The sequence below is a fragment of the Barbatula barbatula genome, assembly GCF_947034865.1.
Source record: "Barbatula barbatula genome assembly, chromosome: 7".
Lineage (NCBI taxonomy): Eukaryota > Metazoa > Chordata > Actinopteri > Cypriniformes > Nemacheilidae > Barbatula > Barbatula barbatula.
In genome coordinates this window covers 17552348-17566674 of record NC_136770.1, presented here as the reverse complement: position 1 = coordinate 17566674, position 14327 = coordinate 17552348, and the positions used below count along the sequence as shown (strand labels likewise).

The 14327-nt window shown below is 36.3% G+C and overlaps 1 protein-coding gene across 1 annotated transcript; it reads right to left on the bottom strand.

The window, feature by feature from the left end:
- Nucleotides 1-5846: 5846 nt before the first annotated feature.
- Nucleotides 5847-13569, bottom strand: atg4c (autophagy related 4C, cysteine peptidase). Its single transcript, XM_079460762.1, has 11 exons — nucleotides 13503-13569; nucleotides 13030-13152; nucleotides 12848-12931; nucleotides 12493-12729; nucleotides 10774-11098; nucleotides 10470-10540; nucleotides 9618-9778; nucleotides 9284-9362; nucleotides 8535-8611; nucleotides 7881-8000; nucleotides 5847-7200 (listed from the first exon to the last, which is right to left on the bottom strand). The coding sequence occupies exons 2-11, from the start codon at nucleotides 13103-13105 to the stop codon at nucleotides 7039-7041; spliced, it is 1392 nt and encodes a 463-aa protein (XP_079316888.1). The 5' UTR covers nucleotides 13106-13152; nucleotides 13503-13569; the 3' UTR covers nucleotides 5847-7038.
- Nucleotides 13570-14327: the final 758 nt, after the last annotated feature.

Genomic DNA, 14327 nt, shown 5'->3' with positions numbered 1-14327 from the left:
AATACACACCCACTAGCACAGTACACTGACACACAAAAACATTTCTGTTAGATCGCTTCAGCCTTCGCGTGCCTCCACAGACATTATGGATTACTGGTCTATGACTGACAGATATTATGCTTAACTAAGCACAAGTATCTGTACCTGGGGAAAGGCAGATTATAATTGACCTTGGACACCCTCGGTCGTGCTTTATTAAAACTTCATTTAAAAAAGACAAAACCTTGGTGAGGACAAGGCGCCAAAGCCATAATGGATTAGATGGAAATCCATTATACATCGCACACGAGAAAAAGTAGGGACGGAGAGCTGCTTTAAAAATATATTTTTAGTACAGAAAATTAATGCCCCCCATACAGGGCCACTGAATCATTTTAAATGGCCTTTTTTAGTATATAGGTATATGTGTTGAGAAGGCCAATATTTCAGCAGTGCATAGACTAATGGCTCATTAATAGATAAATGTTTTTGGCTTTTCTCTTTGGTTGTGGGATGCTATTTTAGTCGCTTTGTGAATAAGTAATGTGTCTTTTGCATTTAACTGAGTATATCTGTCCTGCATTTACATTTAAGATTTGAAGTACGAATGTTGCTTTGTTGTTATACATTTTTTATTTAAATTTGCAATCCATAAGTTTTTTGGTAATTAAAAAATAAAAAGTGTTTAATAACTTCTAAGCTTATAATTTATACATTTATACATAAGTGCATAGAGTAACCTGCAATTTTAAATTTCAAACAGAGATGGCGATATAGAGGCAATAATAGTTTGCATTTTCATGCCTGCAAAACACTGTTGCTATATACAATAACAGCTAAAAGCATTCAAATGTTTTTTTGTTTTTAGTTAAACACTGTGTTATGTAAACGAAGCTATAGGTTACTCAGGGCCATATTTCACCCAAAAATTAAAATTCTGTCATAATTTTCTCAACCTCTTCTTCCACAGAACACAATAGGAGATATTTTGAAGAAAGTTTGTAGCCGAGCAGCACTGGACCCCATTCGCTTCTATTGTATGGATACAGTAAATGAATGGGGTCCAGTTAACACCCAGTCTTCAAAATATCTTCTTTTGCGTTCTGCGGAAAGAAGAAAGTCATATAGGTTTGAAATGACAAGAGGGTGAGTAAATGATGACAGAATTTTTATTTTTGGGTGAACTATCACTTTAAATTATGGTTTGACTCAACACACAGTGTATTCTATTACTTGATACGCCTATTTAAGAAATGAAATAACACATTTTAATTCAAGCATCATTTTAATATGCAAACCAATATTTTGTCTATGAAAGCTCTGCACATTAACTTATCAATATATACCTCAATATAAGATCTGTATATACAATCTATATCCATGCTTTACAAATTTATTAGAACACCTGTCAAAATTAAGAAAGCACAAATATATAAGGATTAAAACTTTTTATTTTCAACTATTAGACAAATATCAAACTAAAACAACTGAATAGTCTTTATTTACACATAATAATCCGAAAACGATATATGACTGTTTTTGGCCTGCTTTTTAGAGTATGTACTTTTCCATAAAATAATGAGACAAGCAACATCATGCATCTGAATTTCGGATGGCTGTTCCTCCAGCAACAATTCTTTTTTTGACTAAAATGTGCAAAAATCCAGCCCTTGGATATGTTTTTAAAACTATGAGGAAACACAGGATGACAAAGGTGTGTCTGCGAGATAGATGTGCTGCCTCTCTGTGTTGTAAAGTGTCTCTTCTCATTGGAATGAATGTCTGTGTGTGCATTGGTTTTACCCCCCCCCAGAAGCTTCCACCTCAACTGTGGAACAAACATAGCTGACTCGACAGGCCCAACAGCAGGCAATATCCCCTGCTTTCAAGCCTTTGCTCTCGCTAGCTCTGGATGGATTTGGTTAGTAAATCGTGACAGGGGGTCGGCCATGCCTGAGAGGAGAGGGGAATGAGGAAACAAGTGTTTGTTCCGTATCGCCCGAGAGATGCGAGAAACAGACCTTGTGATGTCCTGTCACCTTAAAAGCATATGAAAGTAGGCACACACATCTGTTATCCAAATGTTAACTCCAGGCGCCCTGTGTTGTCACGTCGGAGGGAAATTGCGGTTCACCAAAGACGTGAGTGAAATGCTTTACCTGAGGGAGGGCTCGGTTGAGGAACAGGGATGCCGGAGCGGGGTGATGGTGGATATGAGTTATAGACACACTACCCAAAATTTATATTTCGACATGTGATGTCAGGTGTAACATCTATCACCACCAACAGATTATGTGAAGATGCTATGGCGATAGGCTATATTATCGCTCGCCTGACCAAGGGACATTGACCTTCCAAGGAATATTCACGGTCCACTTCCGAAGTATAGTAAGTGACGTGTGTTCCAGAAATATTTCTGATGCCCTTGGGCAGGAAATAACATGAAAGTACCTTTAATGAGTTATTTTGCTACCATTGCTGATCGTGAATCCGATCGCTATGTAAGGCATCTGTTACTATTTTTACGTCAAATACGCCATACGTATATATAGACTGACATGCAAATACACACACGTAGTTTTTACATATGTGAGCAGATATATGTACACTTTCACCCTAGTATGAGATTTCATATACCTGTTTGAAGATTCCCAGCATTCCATAGTTCTACAGGGGGAATAAATCAAGCTGCAGTGCACCTGTTGTAAGACGCACAACCCTGCCACCTGAGCTCATAACGTAACACGGTCCTCTGTCAGTTTGTAACCAAATGTATGATCCAAAAATACTAATCGTACACACGTGGACGTTGGTAAATGAGTATGCAGCGGCTTTAAATATGAGCTGTTTGGGACACTTAATACAAATTTTGGTCAATATAGTTCTTATCTTCTGCAGGTGTTACGACTAAATTAAAGAATTAAGACCATGTTATTCCACACCAAGGGGCAAATAACATGGTCTTAATTCTTCAAAATTACATAAGATTTATCGTCTTGCTCACTTAATAATGATAAAAATAAAGTCAAAACCGACAAACATCACTCTCGGTGGGGTATTCAAAATAAGCTTAATTCAAGTTTTTGCTTGTTTTAAACATGCATGTAATGTTGACAACACAATATTTTGACATCTTGATGTTTTATATGTCATTTGTCTTCTCAAGTAAACACATTTTTTTAGACATTTTATACTTGAAAAGTATGTGTATGTGTAAAAAAAGGGAAGGAAAATAAATAAAAAAGGGTTTCTACAGTTTTTTATCCTGTTTTCCAGTTTAGTAAGGCCGAGCTGACACTAAGGGACTGTGTGACTACTTGAACTGCTATGGCGCTTACACTAAACAACAACTTTCTTGTCATCCTTCATCTTCTTGTTGTAGCAGCACATAAACTACACATCTCAACGCAGACAAAATGCACGAACACGAAACCTTTGTCAAAGAGTAGATGCGACCAACAGCGAAAACACCTCCCACATAGTGCTAACTTCTAGTTTGATGGTGGAACGAGTTTTTGGTGCGTTTATACAATCCACTGGATTGGAGCATGAAACATTGATGTGTTATTATACGGTTTTCCATATTCTGTTATACAGACTTGTTGCTTAAGGATAGTTTAAATCCTTTTGTGTCGGTAATACCAGCCATTTAACACGCCCTGTAATGTTCATGAATATACTGGAATGCCAGCCGTTTTTAATTCCTCCAACCAATAATTTTAATCTGCGCTGTGATTGTCTGGATTAGTTCCAAAGTGTCAGACACAACAAGATCACTTGGAGATAACATCTAGAAGATTTCAAAATATCTTAGCATCTAGCAACTCGGGTTTTAGGACCCAGTGGAAGCATTATTTACATTTACACATTTGGTAGACACTTTTATCCAAAGCAATTTACATTGCATTTCCAATACATTTGTTTCAAAGTATGTGCAATCCCCTGGGATTGAACCAACAACCTTGGCATTTTTAACACCAAACTTGTACCACAGAGCCACAGGAAAGCCTCAGGGCTCCCAATCGCTGCAGCGCCACTCAGTCAAAAGCACCGGAATTCAAATCACAACAGTGTTAATAAATTTTTTGGCGTTCATTGAACAAAACAAGAGAGGGCTTGCCTCAGACGCAGTTTTGTTTTCTGGTAAAAACAGGAAATGGCCTTCATTGACAAGCATTCAATATATTTATATATATTTTATAGAGATTATATGTGAAGAGGAGCCTGAAGCCTTAGCTGACAAATTTGCAGGTAACATAAAAAGAGTCTAAAAACTTCCTGTTAGTAGAGTCATGTGAATAAGGACGTAAAATGTTTTTTTTTACATTTCAATAAATATTTAATGAAACGTGTAAATAATAATAAATTAATAGTATCTATTAAATTAACATATTGTATTCATTTTCACAATTAAAGTCAATAGGAAAAGTGTGACTGTACATAATTATTGTAATAATAATTCTGTGTATGTGTGCATATTTACAAAAGAGAATATCTGTTTATAGGTTGGAACAAACATCATTCAGTATCAGGAGCAGCAATGGAAGACCTTCGTGTTCTGCATGTTTGTGGGTGAACAATCATTTTAAGTGCTTTTAGCAATTGTTTTAATTTGCTTCCAGGTTTCTTAAAAATAACTCATCATCAGAAAAGTTTACATATGTTTCCTGTTTCTTTGTGCACTTGAAGGGCTTGACCCCGTAATTGCTGCTTGCAGCTATATTTATCTTTTTCCCATCCTTGCATGTGTGAAAAGGCCTTAAACAGATTTATGCTGGTTATCCCTCTCCATCTGAACAAAATGATCAGGTGCATGTTCCAATTTAGGTTAGTCTCGCCCAAGAGATGGTTTTAGAAATGAAGGAATGAAAAGAATGAAATGAAGGCAAAACGAAATAAAACACTAAACTGATTGTTGCATGTGCCCACTCCATTACAGCCTGCGGCAAAGCCTTATGTCATATCCTATCTTGTCAAAACGGGTATCAAAAACAGAGAGAAGAGAAAGAAACTTTATTCAATCCAAATTGCCTTCAGAATGGAGTCTCTCACAGATTTCCGCTTCTTTCATCTAAGGAATTCATTCAGCAGAGCAGATTAGATTTTGAGGAATCTGCCGGAATCAATGCCTCTATTGGCAGCGATGCTACAACAGAGCTCTGAGGTCTGGTGTGCTGCTGTATGCTGCTGCTGGGATACAGCATTTCCCCCCTGGAGATCATGACTCATTAATCAAATATTCATACAGGCAGCATCGTAAATACAGGCAAGAACACAAAGTCTCCTTAAAGCTGTCATGCCTCCCAGCACAAACGCCTTTTCATGTATCGCTAACAGAAAAGGCGAAATGCCGCCTCACCCATAATGTCCCAAACTTCCCCCTTTTCCTCTCTCCTCTATGTCTCGTTTCCTAAAAACAGCCCAGTAGGAATTTACTGATCACAGACGATGGGGTTATTGTGCTCCTCTGCTTCGGTCTTCACGACATCAACAGCGTTAAAACAGGCCGTGATTTATTCTGCTCTGTTCCCCTGAAGGGTAACTTGTTCCTCCAGCCAGGGCTAATAATTGAAGGTCATAACCTTATTAATATAAGAATTTGTATTTAACATGAAAATAGCACAAGCATTGCTCAGGCGGAACAGAAAATTAACCATGGCAACATGAGTCCAACACAAGGATATTTTCTTACCACTGGAAAATGGCATAATCGGATACAGATTTTTTCCATTTGAATGAATGGGTTTGTCAGGACTTAGAAAGTGCAAGTAATTTTAGTCTACAATCTTGCTTGTTTGTTGGAAAAGATTAGCTAAAGGATTGTCTGTTCGATAGAGGATGCAACAAAATAAGTAGTATCAGTGTTTTGACTATTAATCATGTTAGATTTATTGTACATTTCTGAAATCAACAAATTGTCAAACTGAAATGTCCATTGTGCAAAATGATTTTGGCAAAGTATGATATTGAAATACAATGTGGTATTTTAAAAACCCTTAAAATAGCAGAATTGCTAGGTTTGCATTAGTAGTAGATTTAAACATTTGGTTGGTTACATACAATGTGTGAACACTATAACATTTTGTGTGAACTCAATTACGTATAATGACAGGTGCTTTATCATAAGGTGTTTCCAATGAGAAATAATAACATAAAATGTTATTCACAACTACTGGATGTGGAAGCACAATATATTTTATGTTGACAATATAAATAAACCAACATCTGAAATGATTATTGAGAGAAAACGGAGTGTATAAATAATGACTTGATTCATACTAGTTTAAGTCCTGCCTTAGACCATTAAAATACTACAGTTAGTTTGTCAAAGACTTATTGGATCTATGCAGCTCTGAATTTCTTTAGTTTTAAATATGGCGACAAACTATTGTCCGGTTAAATGTTCCACATTTTAAGTGACTTTCAATCTTCCTTAAATGCAGGTAGAACACTTCTATCACTGGAAAATATTTATTTTCAGTTGGCACCATGACATTCATTTAGGCGTATGAGATACAGTGTTCTACTCCCTGGTAAAGGCACATTATCTTTACAGTTAAGAAAATAAATCAACATGAAAATAATCCCTATATAGGTTATGATCAAGTTTCAGTAAATCACTTTATCCTTCAAGAAGTAGACTAGATTATGTTTTGAACACTATTTTCCAAAAAAAAAACAACTTTATGCCCCAGAAAAATAATGCGATTCTATTGAAAAAAAATTCTTTAAAAATTAAAAATAATTACATTTTAACCCCACTTTGCATTAATCAAATATATTATGAAATATGCTTATTTTGAATCCAAAGTCTATGTAGCAGTCTGTAAAAAAGGCCATGACCTGTGAGCAAACATTTTTGCTTTCATATAGCACATGTAGAATTACATATACCTGTATATGTATTGATACCTTGAAAGGTTTATGCACTGCTGAAGTATTTTGACTGTGCAGTGTAGCACAAGTACCTACACTTACCTACACTAGGCCCACAGTGTTGTGTAAAGAAAGACAGACCCAGAAACAGTGTGTATCACTTGACTGTGTTAGTGGCTTCCCTTAGAGCAGCACAAAGTCTCCGGATGTTGCTCCTGCTTTCTTTGGGTCCGTGATGAATGGCCATTCTCTTCTGACTATAGGAACTGAAAGTTCATAATCCTTCCCATGTCCTTCCAAAAAAGTGAATGCAGGGTATTTCTCTTTAGAAGAGGTCTGCAATATCTGCCATAAACAAGAACACAGCAAGCTAAATCACAGATAACATGAAATATTGTTAACATTTTACAATAAGAATGTATTTGTTAACATTACTAAATTCATTAACTAACATGAACTAACCACGAGCAATAGAGTTTTTTTATTATTTTAAATGTTCATTAATGTCAATAAAAGGATTCATTTGAAATCACAGTGCTATTTACAAATGTTAACAGTTACAATGTGTCATTTTAAAGTTGTATTAGCACATGCTGAAATGAACATGAACTAAGATTAATAAATACTGTAGAAGTCATTGTTCATTGCTAGTTTATGTAAACTAATGCATTAACTAATGTTAACAAATACAAGCTTCCAGTAAAGTGTTACAGAAATATTATACAATCTTTATTTTTAACTTCTCATTTCTCATGTATAATAAAGAAGGCCAGAGGAATATACAACATTGCTCTCAAAAGTGGGCAACAAAGAGTACTGTGTGGGGGAACTGACAGTCAGTTACATGGTTAACTGCTGCCACCTCCTGGCATAAGTGCAGAAAACAGCTTTTACTGCTTAAAAGAATTTCTTTTCTGTCCAATATCGCTACACATATAAAGATAGTAGAACAACATTAATCATCAAAACAACAAAAAAAGATCTTAACAGTGCAGCTGCACACCAATGTTTTCAGAATGATTTACCTTTGACAATTCTCTGTTAATTCGTTCATAATGTTCAACATTTTTTGAGTAGAATCCAATCGTACAGCTTGGGTCCATTTTATTGAAAGCCATTTTCTTTGGTGACGGGCAATGAAAAGACTGTAACGGAGAAATATATATCTATTAAAATGAGTCAAAAAAGCTATTAGTTTTTCTGTTTATGCATTATGGACAAATTTCCATTTAAGGTCCATCTAGAATGTAATGTGTGTGTGTGGGTGAGATATAAAGCACCCATTCCGAATGAGTGATATGTATGGTCATGAGAGACACACAGATAGCAGAAATGCAAGGCTTTACTTTCTGACAATGTTTTAGACAAATGTTGAATTCTGCCTGAGATCTGAAATGGGTGAGACAGCTGAGCCAAAAGTATGACCCAATAATTCTGTCTTTTGTCAGGCCACTTCACAGCGCACAAAAAGCATAAAAATAACTTATGATGCTGAAATATAAAACGGTTGGAGCATTATGAAATATGTGGAAGCTGATACAAAGTACAGAAGGATGTGTAAATCTCTTGTGTTCGATAATTGGGTGCAGAGAACTGCTTTCAGATTCATACCCTTAAGTACAGAAACTATTAAATTCACATCCCTGTGCGATGGTCAGCTTTTTGTAATTCCACATTACCTGCAGAGGGAAACCGCTTGTGCTGACATCCACAAAAGACTGACAGTAATGAGGATCCATGTAAATCAAGCTGTCATCTGCAAGGACAAAACAAAAGACAAGTTATTCAAAAAAACACGGTGATTATTTTAATGCATATCCTTGCTCAATTTCTATGCAGAGCAGCTCAAAGTCACTCACCTCGGCTGGGCTTCGAACAATCAAACACGTGTAATTTTTCTCGCTCCTTTCTAAACTCCAACGGATTCAACTCCAGATATCAAATCCAGTCGTACAAACACATTCTTTATGTCGTAGAGGGGGCTGTCATTTAATTTTAGTGTGGCGAAATTACTTTTACAAACACGCAATTATATTACGTCATTTGCATATGATGAATGCGGATGGCAGAGCAGACGTGGCGGGGAGGATGTATTGCTTGTCATTTAGACATCATCGTGGAGTGTGTTGCAAATTGCTAAAATGTAAATGGGTAAATATTGACTACCAACATGTACAACTGAAGGTTTAAACTGGATGCTGAGTGTGATGAAAAGTGGGCCACTCTGGCTAGCTATGAAATCTATGCACGCTGGTTATGTAAATGCTGAAAACCTTTTGCTTAATATGTTCTTGTGTGATGAATGGTGTAGCGTTTTGGTGGGTTTAAGAGAAATAAAATAAGCTTTCTGATGGCACTTGACTTTCTTTTTTTGTGCATCAATTTGCTTTGCCTCCATTTTAGCAATCCAGTGTACAAAACGACTCACCTTGAAATCCGACAAAATAGTAGGCCTGTTTAGGCTTTCCACCAATGATGCCGATGCAGTAGTCTAAGCTTAATATGCTCTGGGGAAGAAAAGAAGAGAGCTTATACAGTGTTGATGTCAACAGTCACATCTTTTTGTCTTTATGTGGTCTGCAAGTTTGTAGATCTAGATGTAGAAATATATATCTACGAAATGTTCACATTGTACATAATCATAAGTTATTGTCCTCAAGGATCATATCTTTATAGCAACATGGTTTAGCTGTACTTATACTAATATATTAATATATAACCATCTGGGTGTGCTAGTTCCTGCAATAATCCAAAAAGTCAACCTTGACAAAGCTGAAGTATTCTGGGTTGATCTTCTCTCCTCCCAGTCTAACGGGAATGAGTATGACGACAGCTCTACCATCAGGAATAGTATTGAGTCCTTGAGGATCAGTGGGGCTGCCCGTCTGCCCTGAATGGCTGTCAATAACATCAGCACTGTACACTGCAATCGATAACACAAAGGTCAAAATCAGGTGCTTCTTCTGTCCTATTACTGCTTTACAGTAACTTGACTTGAATGTTTTTTGTGATCTTAAACTTTTTTAATTCTAAGGGTATATGCTTAAAGAAATATTTGTAATTATTTTGATAGACAAAAATATAATTGTGCCAATATGTTGTGTTAAGGGCTTTTTCAATAGAAAACGAATATTTTATTCAAACACGTTTTTCAAACGCACGAGTTGGAATGAAGAGCCAATGAAAATTGTTATCCCATAGTTTTGATCAATTTTCTATTAGTTTATAATATTAATAACGATAACATAATCTATTGCAATTTTGAAAGAAATAAACAAACAAAACTATTGGTCGGATTTATCTTTGATTTAGTTTATTTTGTGTTTTTGGCCGTTGAATTATAAAATATGAGTATAGTGAGGCGCGAGGGAGAGATTGTAACCACTGTAACTCTTAAGAAATAAGTTAGAATCGCAATAAGTAATTACCATTTTATCATGTCGTATGTGTTAAATTAACATGATATCAATAGTGATATAGTGATTAACCATTGTAGGCAATATGCTCCTTTTCCAATTATTCTTGTGATTTTGTGAATATTGGGAGAACACTTAAAATATTCTTTTTGAATATTTTTCTTTTTGTAAAATATTATACATTAACATTTTCCATACCAGTGCAGTCTTGTGCCACATATACACTTATGCCTTTCAGCATAGGGTCTGTTGCCTCACTAACAGTTTTTCTGTGGAAGAAGTGATAGAGAGAGAGAGAGTAAGAGAATTAAAAGAGAGTTACGTTTGACCTTTTTTCATCTTGCTGCAGATTTCTAACAACAACAATTGATATTCTATAATCTGTATGAAAATTTGCCTAAATGCAATTTTAATATTTAAAAACCACTATATAGCATTACATCACACTGAGGAACGGTTGATGCACAATGTAAACTATATAATGTTCATTACAAACTCTTACCTGAGTATGTGTGCCATCACCGCAGGTCCGTACCAATCTCCCGCCTGCTTTCCTGATGTCATTCCAAGCTGCACCAGTCTGTGGATGCCCAGCTGAGCTGAAGGTCCATCCCCAAACCAGGACACAATGGTGCGGTGATATGCCTCTTTCAGGTAGGAGTCTGCTTCTTCAGCACCTCCTTGAGTTGGGCAGAGAGAGTGAGTGACATGTGCTCTATCCCCCTGAAGAGAGGCATCTAATGTGGCCACCAGTCTCCGTGCGGCACTGCTGGTCCATGTCTCTGTATCCAAGGGCTCCAGGGTCAGAGCTTCAGGCCAGGTCCAGTCTGATGACAGAAAATTGTGTGAATAAGTCTTTAAAAAACCGAGGCTTGTGCTTCGAATGGTGAAAGGCTTTTATAATTCAAATGTATTCATATCGCTTTACAGGTAATCAAAACCCACAATCTTGGCATTATGCTCTAGTAGATGAGCAGGAACACCTTGCATAATACCAAAATACTGTTTGTTATTATGTTTTATTAAAAATGTTTTAAGTTACGTTGTGTGCTATTTTTGTACTTGAAGTGAATACAGCTTAAGAGATATTTCTTAAAGGGATACTCACCCAAAAATGAAAATTCTATCATCATTTACTCACCTTCTGATGAACACAGAGAAAGATATTTGTTAGAATGCTTATATCCAGACAGATGTTGCCCCCTTTGATTACCATAGTAGGAAAATATACACTGGTACTCATATGTGCCCCAGAACTGTTTGCTGTCCTACATTGTTGAAAAAGATCATTAAAAATTATAATGTAATTTTTCCTACTATGGGAGTCAAGGGGGGAGCGAGATCTGTTTGGTTAGAAGCATTCTTCCAAATATCATTCTCTTGTGTTCATCAGAACAAAGAAATGTATGCAGATGTGGAAGTAATCGAAGGTGAATAAATGATGATAGGATTTACATTTTTGGGTGAAGTATCGCTTTAATAGGTCCATCTTGGTTGGCCTTTACTGTTCCAAATCGTTTCAATTATATGCACTTAATTAGTTATGTTCTTTACTTTGTTAATGAGCTCATCAATTATATCCAAATGGACCATTTAGAAATAATTGAACAGATGTCTTTCAGAACTCCTGGAAGTTTTTCTCCAAGCTTCATGGGCATATTTAAATATGACTTTGAATAAGGCAGTGTGGCTACTGATTTAAGAACAAATGTTAAATTAAAATATTCCATGTAGTCCATTTTTCACTTTTACTACATTTTATCCTCACAAACAGGGTGGGGGGTTGAAATTGTGTGGGTAGGATTGCTAAGGGTCATAAAGGTGCTGGACCTGGCTTTGGGGACATTAGGTAATGACCTTGATAAGTGTTAAGGGATGTAAGTATCCAATAAGAATATTTTATTAGCTTCTTTATAGACAGAGATTTCAATAATGACATATTCTATTACAGACATGGGTAGTGGATGACGCTTCTATGTTGACTTTAAATGAAGGTATTAAACTGGCAAAGGTGGCCTGTTCATCTTATAACATAAAACTACCCTCAGTCAATCATACGAGAACATATTTATTAGAAAGCCACAACCTATGCAATGAAAAATGATACAATTACGCTTTCAGTCTCTAAATGAGTTCATAAAAATGTCTAATTTCTTATCAATGTGTACTGCGAAAAGAATGCCTAAGAGTCATAAACAATTTACTTTTGACCTAACCTCACCTCTTCCCAAGACGTGAAGCAGAAGAGCCTGGGCCAACATCATCTGCCCTGCCCTGAGCGTACAACCCCATCCACAATCTGAAGTGAGGGTAGAGCCTGGAAGGGCAGGGAACTCTTCTCGATAAGTAAGCCAAACCCGTGAGGTGAGGTCCCTCCGAAAATCCTCAACATTGCCGGTGATGACATCATTATCATCTGATGCTTCAACTGTGCAACTCTCTGTGTGGATTTCATCATCTGTGAACAGCAGAAACATAGCTGATTCCTTTAAATGCAACAGGGTTTTGGAATGTTGATGTTTGTCAAATATAAACCTTTTTTTGGTCTTTTCAAACTAACTTTGCTTATGACTTACCCACAGCCTTGAAATGGTAGCATTTCCCCAACAAGAAAACAGGGGAATTACGGCCGAAGGCAGTTTTTGTTTTGAGAGCCCAACCTACAAGAGTAAAAAACGTGACGTTTTAAGCACAGTGAGCAAATATTTTGTGAGGGATTAAATCTTAAAACTGAAACGTGGAATATGTCATTACATACTGTATTTCACATTGTGCCATGCTGACATTAACTTAGACTTCAGTTTCTCCACCTCGTCTGTCCCTGTAGTCTCCATATCATCAGCCGCAAAGCAGGACCCATAACAGCCCCACGCTGGACTTTCTGTAAATGTTTTCATAGTAACAAGACAAATTATATACTTCGAAATATTATTTGGAATTGGCTTTTATTATTAACATATTAGTTTTATTTAATTCCCAGCGTTTGTTCGATATTCAAGTAATGCTGTAACAGAAGTTAAGGGAAGAGATACGTTTGTAGACACGACCAGAATGCAGTTCACTTCTGTTCTTGTTGGCTGACTAGCATGCTAAGTAGTCGTAAGTTTGTACACCTTTAAAACATTGCAGTTGCCTTCAATATACGTAAATGCAAACGCGGCAAATGCTTAGCAAAATAAATAAGTAGAAAATTGAAAAAAATACACTTTTATTTTAAAACTTGCTGCTTACTTATTGTTACGCTGAAGAACTCTGCAACTGCTCACTTCTGTTTACATTTTGAGGAAGCGTTGATCTCGTTCGCTCTCGCGGTATTTCATCTATTCTCTTGTTGAGAAGACTGGCTGCCTTTGATTTTGTTGTCTTTAATAGATATAATAATAGGTATTTTTAAATACAAATATTTAATATTAATTTAAATATTTTGCTTTGTTCGCAACTTTTATCTACTTAGATGTAAGACAAAAAATAAATAAAATTATAAACATGAAAAATCTGCAATACTTGTTATTTGGAGTCAAAATAATTTACATTATTCATAAGCAGAAACGTCAAACATACACAACCGTTATGATGCGATTTTACACCCTAAAAAAACATAAATGTTATTGCTTACAGATTGCATTCCGGTGGAAGTGGAAACGGATGCAATTCACACTTTTGGTGACACCGATAGTTTCCTGTAAAAGATCGCTCTATTGTGTAACGTTACACAGGATACATGAATCATCTTGGTAGGCCTCCAGCCAACGTTCCCAACTCCATAAGACGCTAATGAACTTCAACTGCCAGATATCCAATAAAATATAATGCTTCTAGAAACCCCAGAAATATAAACCACATATACTTTATTAATACTTAAAACATTTCATTATATTCGCGTATTAACTGTAACTGTTACATTTTGTGTCGTGTGGCTGAATGACACCGAGGTTGTAAAGAAAGGTGCGTTTATTTGTCCAGTTTTACGGTAACTTTGCATTCTTCTTTCTCTCTTGCGCGACTGAGCTCATTGCTTCCCCCCTGCAATATTCCGACAAGTCCCGCCTCTCACTA

Bases quoted from the DNA above. Each gene is read 5' to 3' on its own strand.
- atg4c (XM_079460762.1), bottom strand. From the start codon at position 13,105: ATGGAGACTACAGGGACAGACGAGGTGGAGAAACTGAAGTCTAAGTTA. The intron at 12,932-13,029 runs GTATGTAATGAC...TTACTCTTGTAG, and splicing joins ATGGCACAATGTGAAATACA to GTTGGGCTCTCAAAACAAAA. The intron at 8,001-8,534 runs GTAATGTGGAAT...TCTCCGTTACAG, and splicing joins CAAGCGGTTTCCCTCTGCAG to TCTTTTCATTGCCCGTCACC.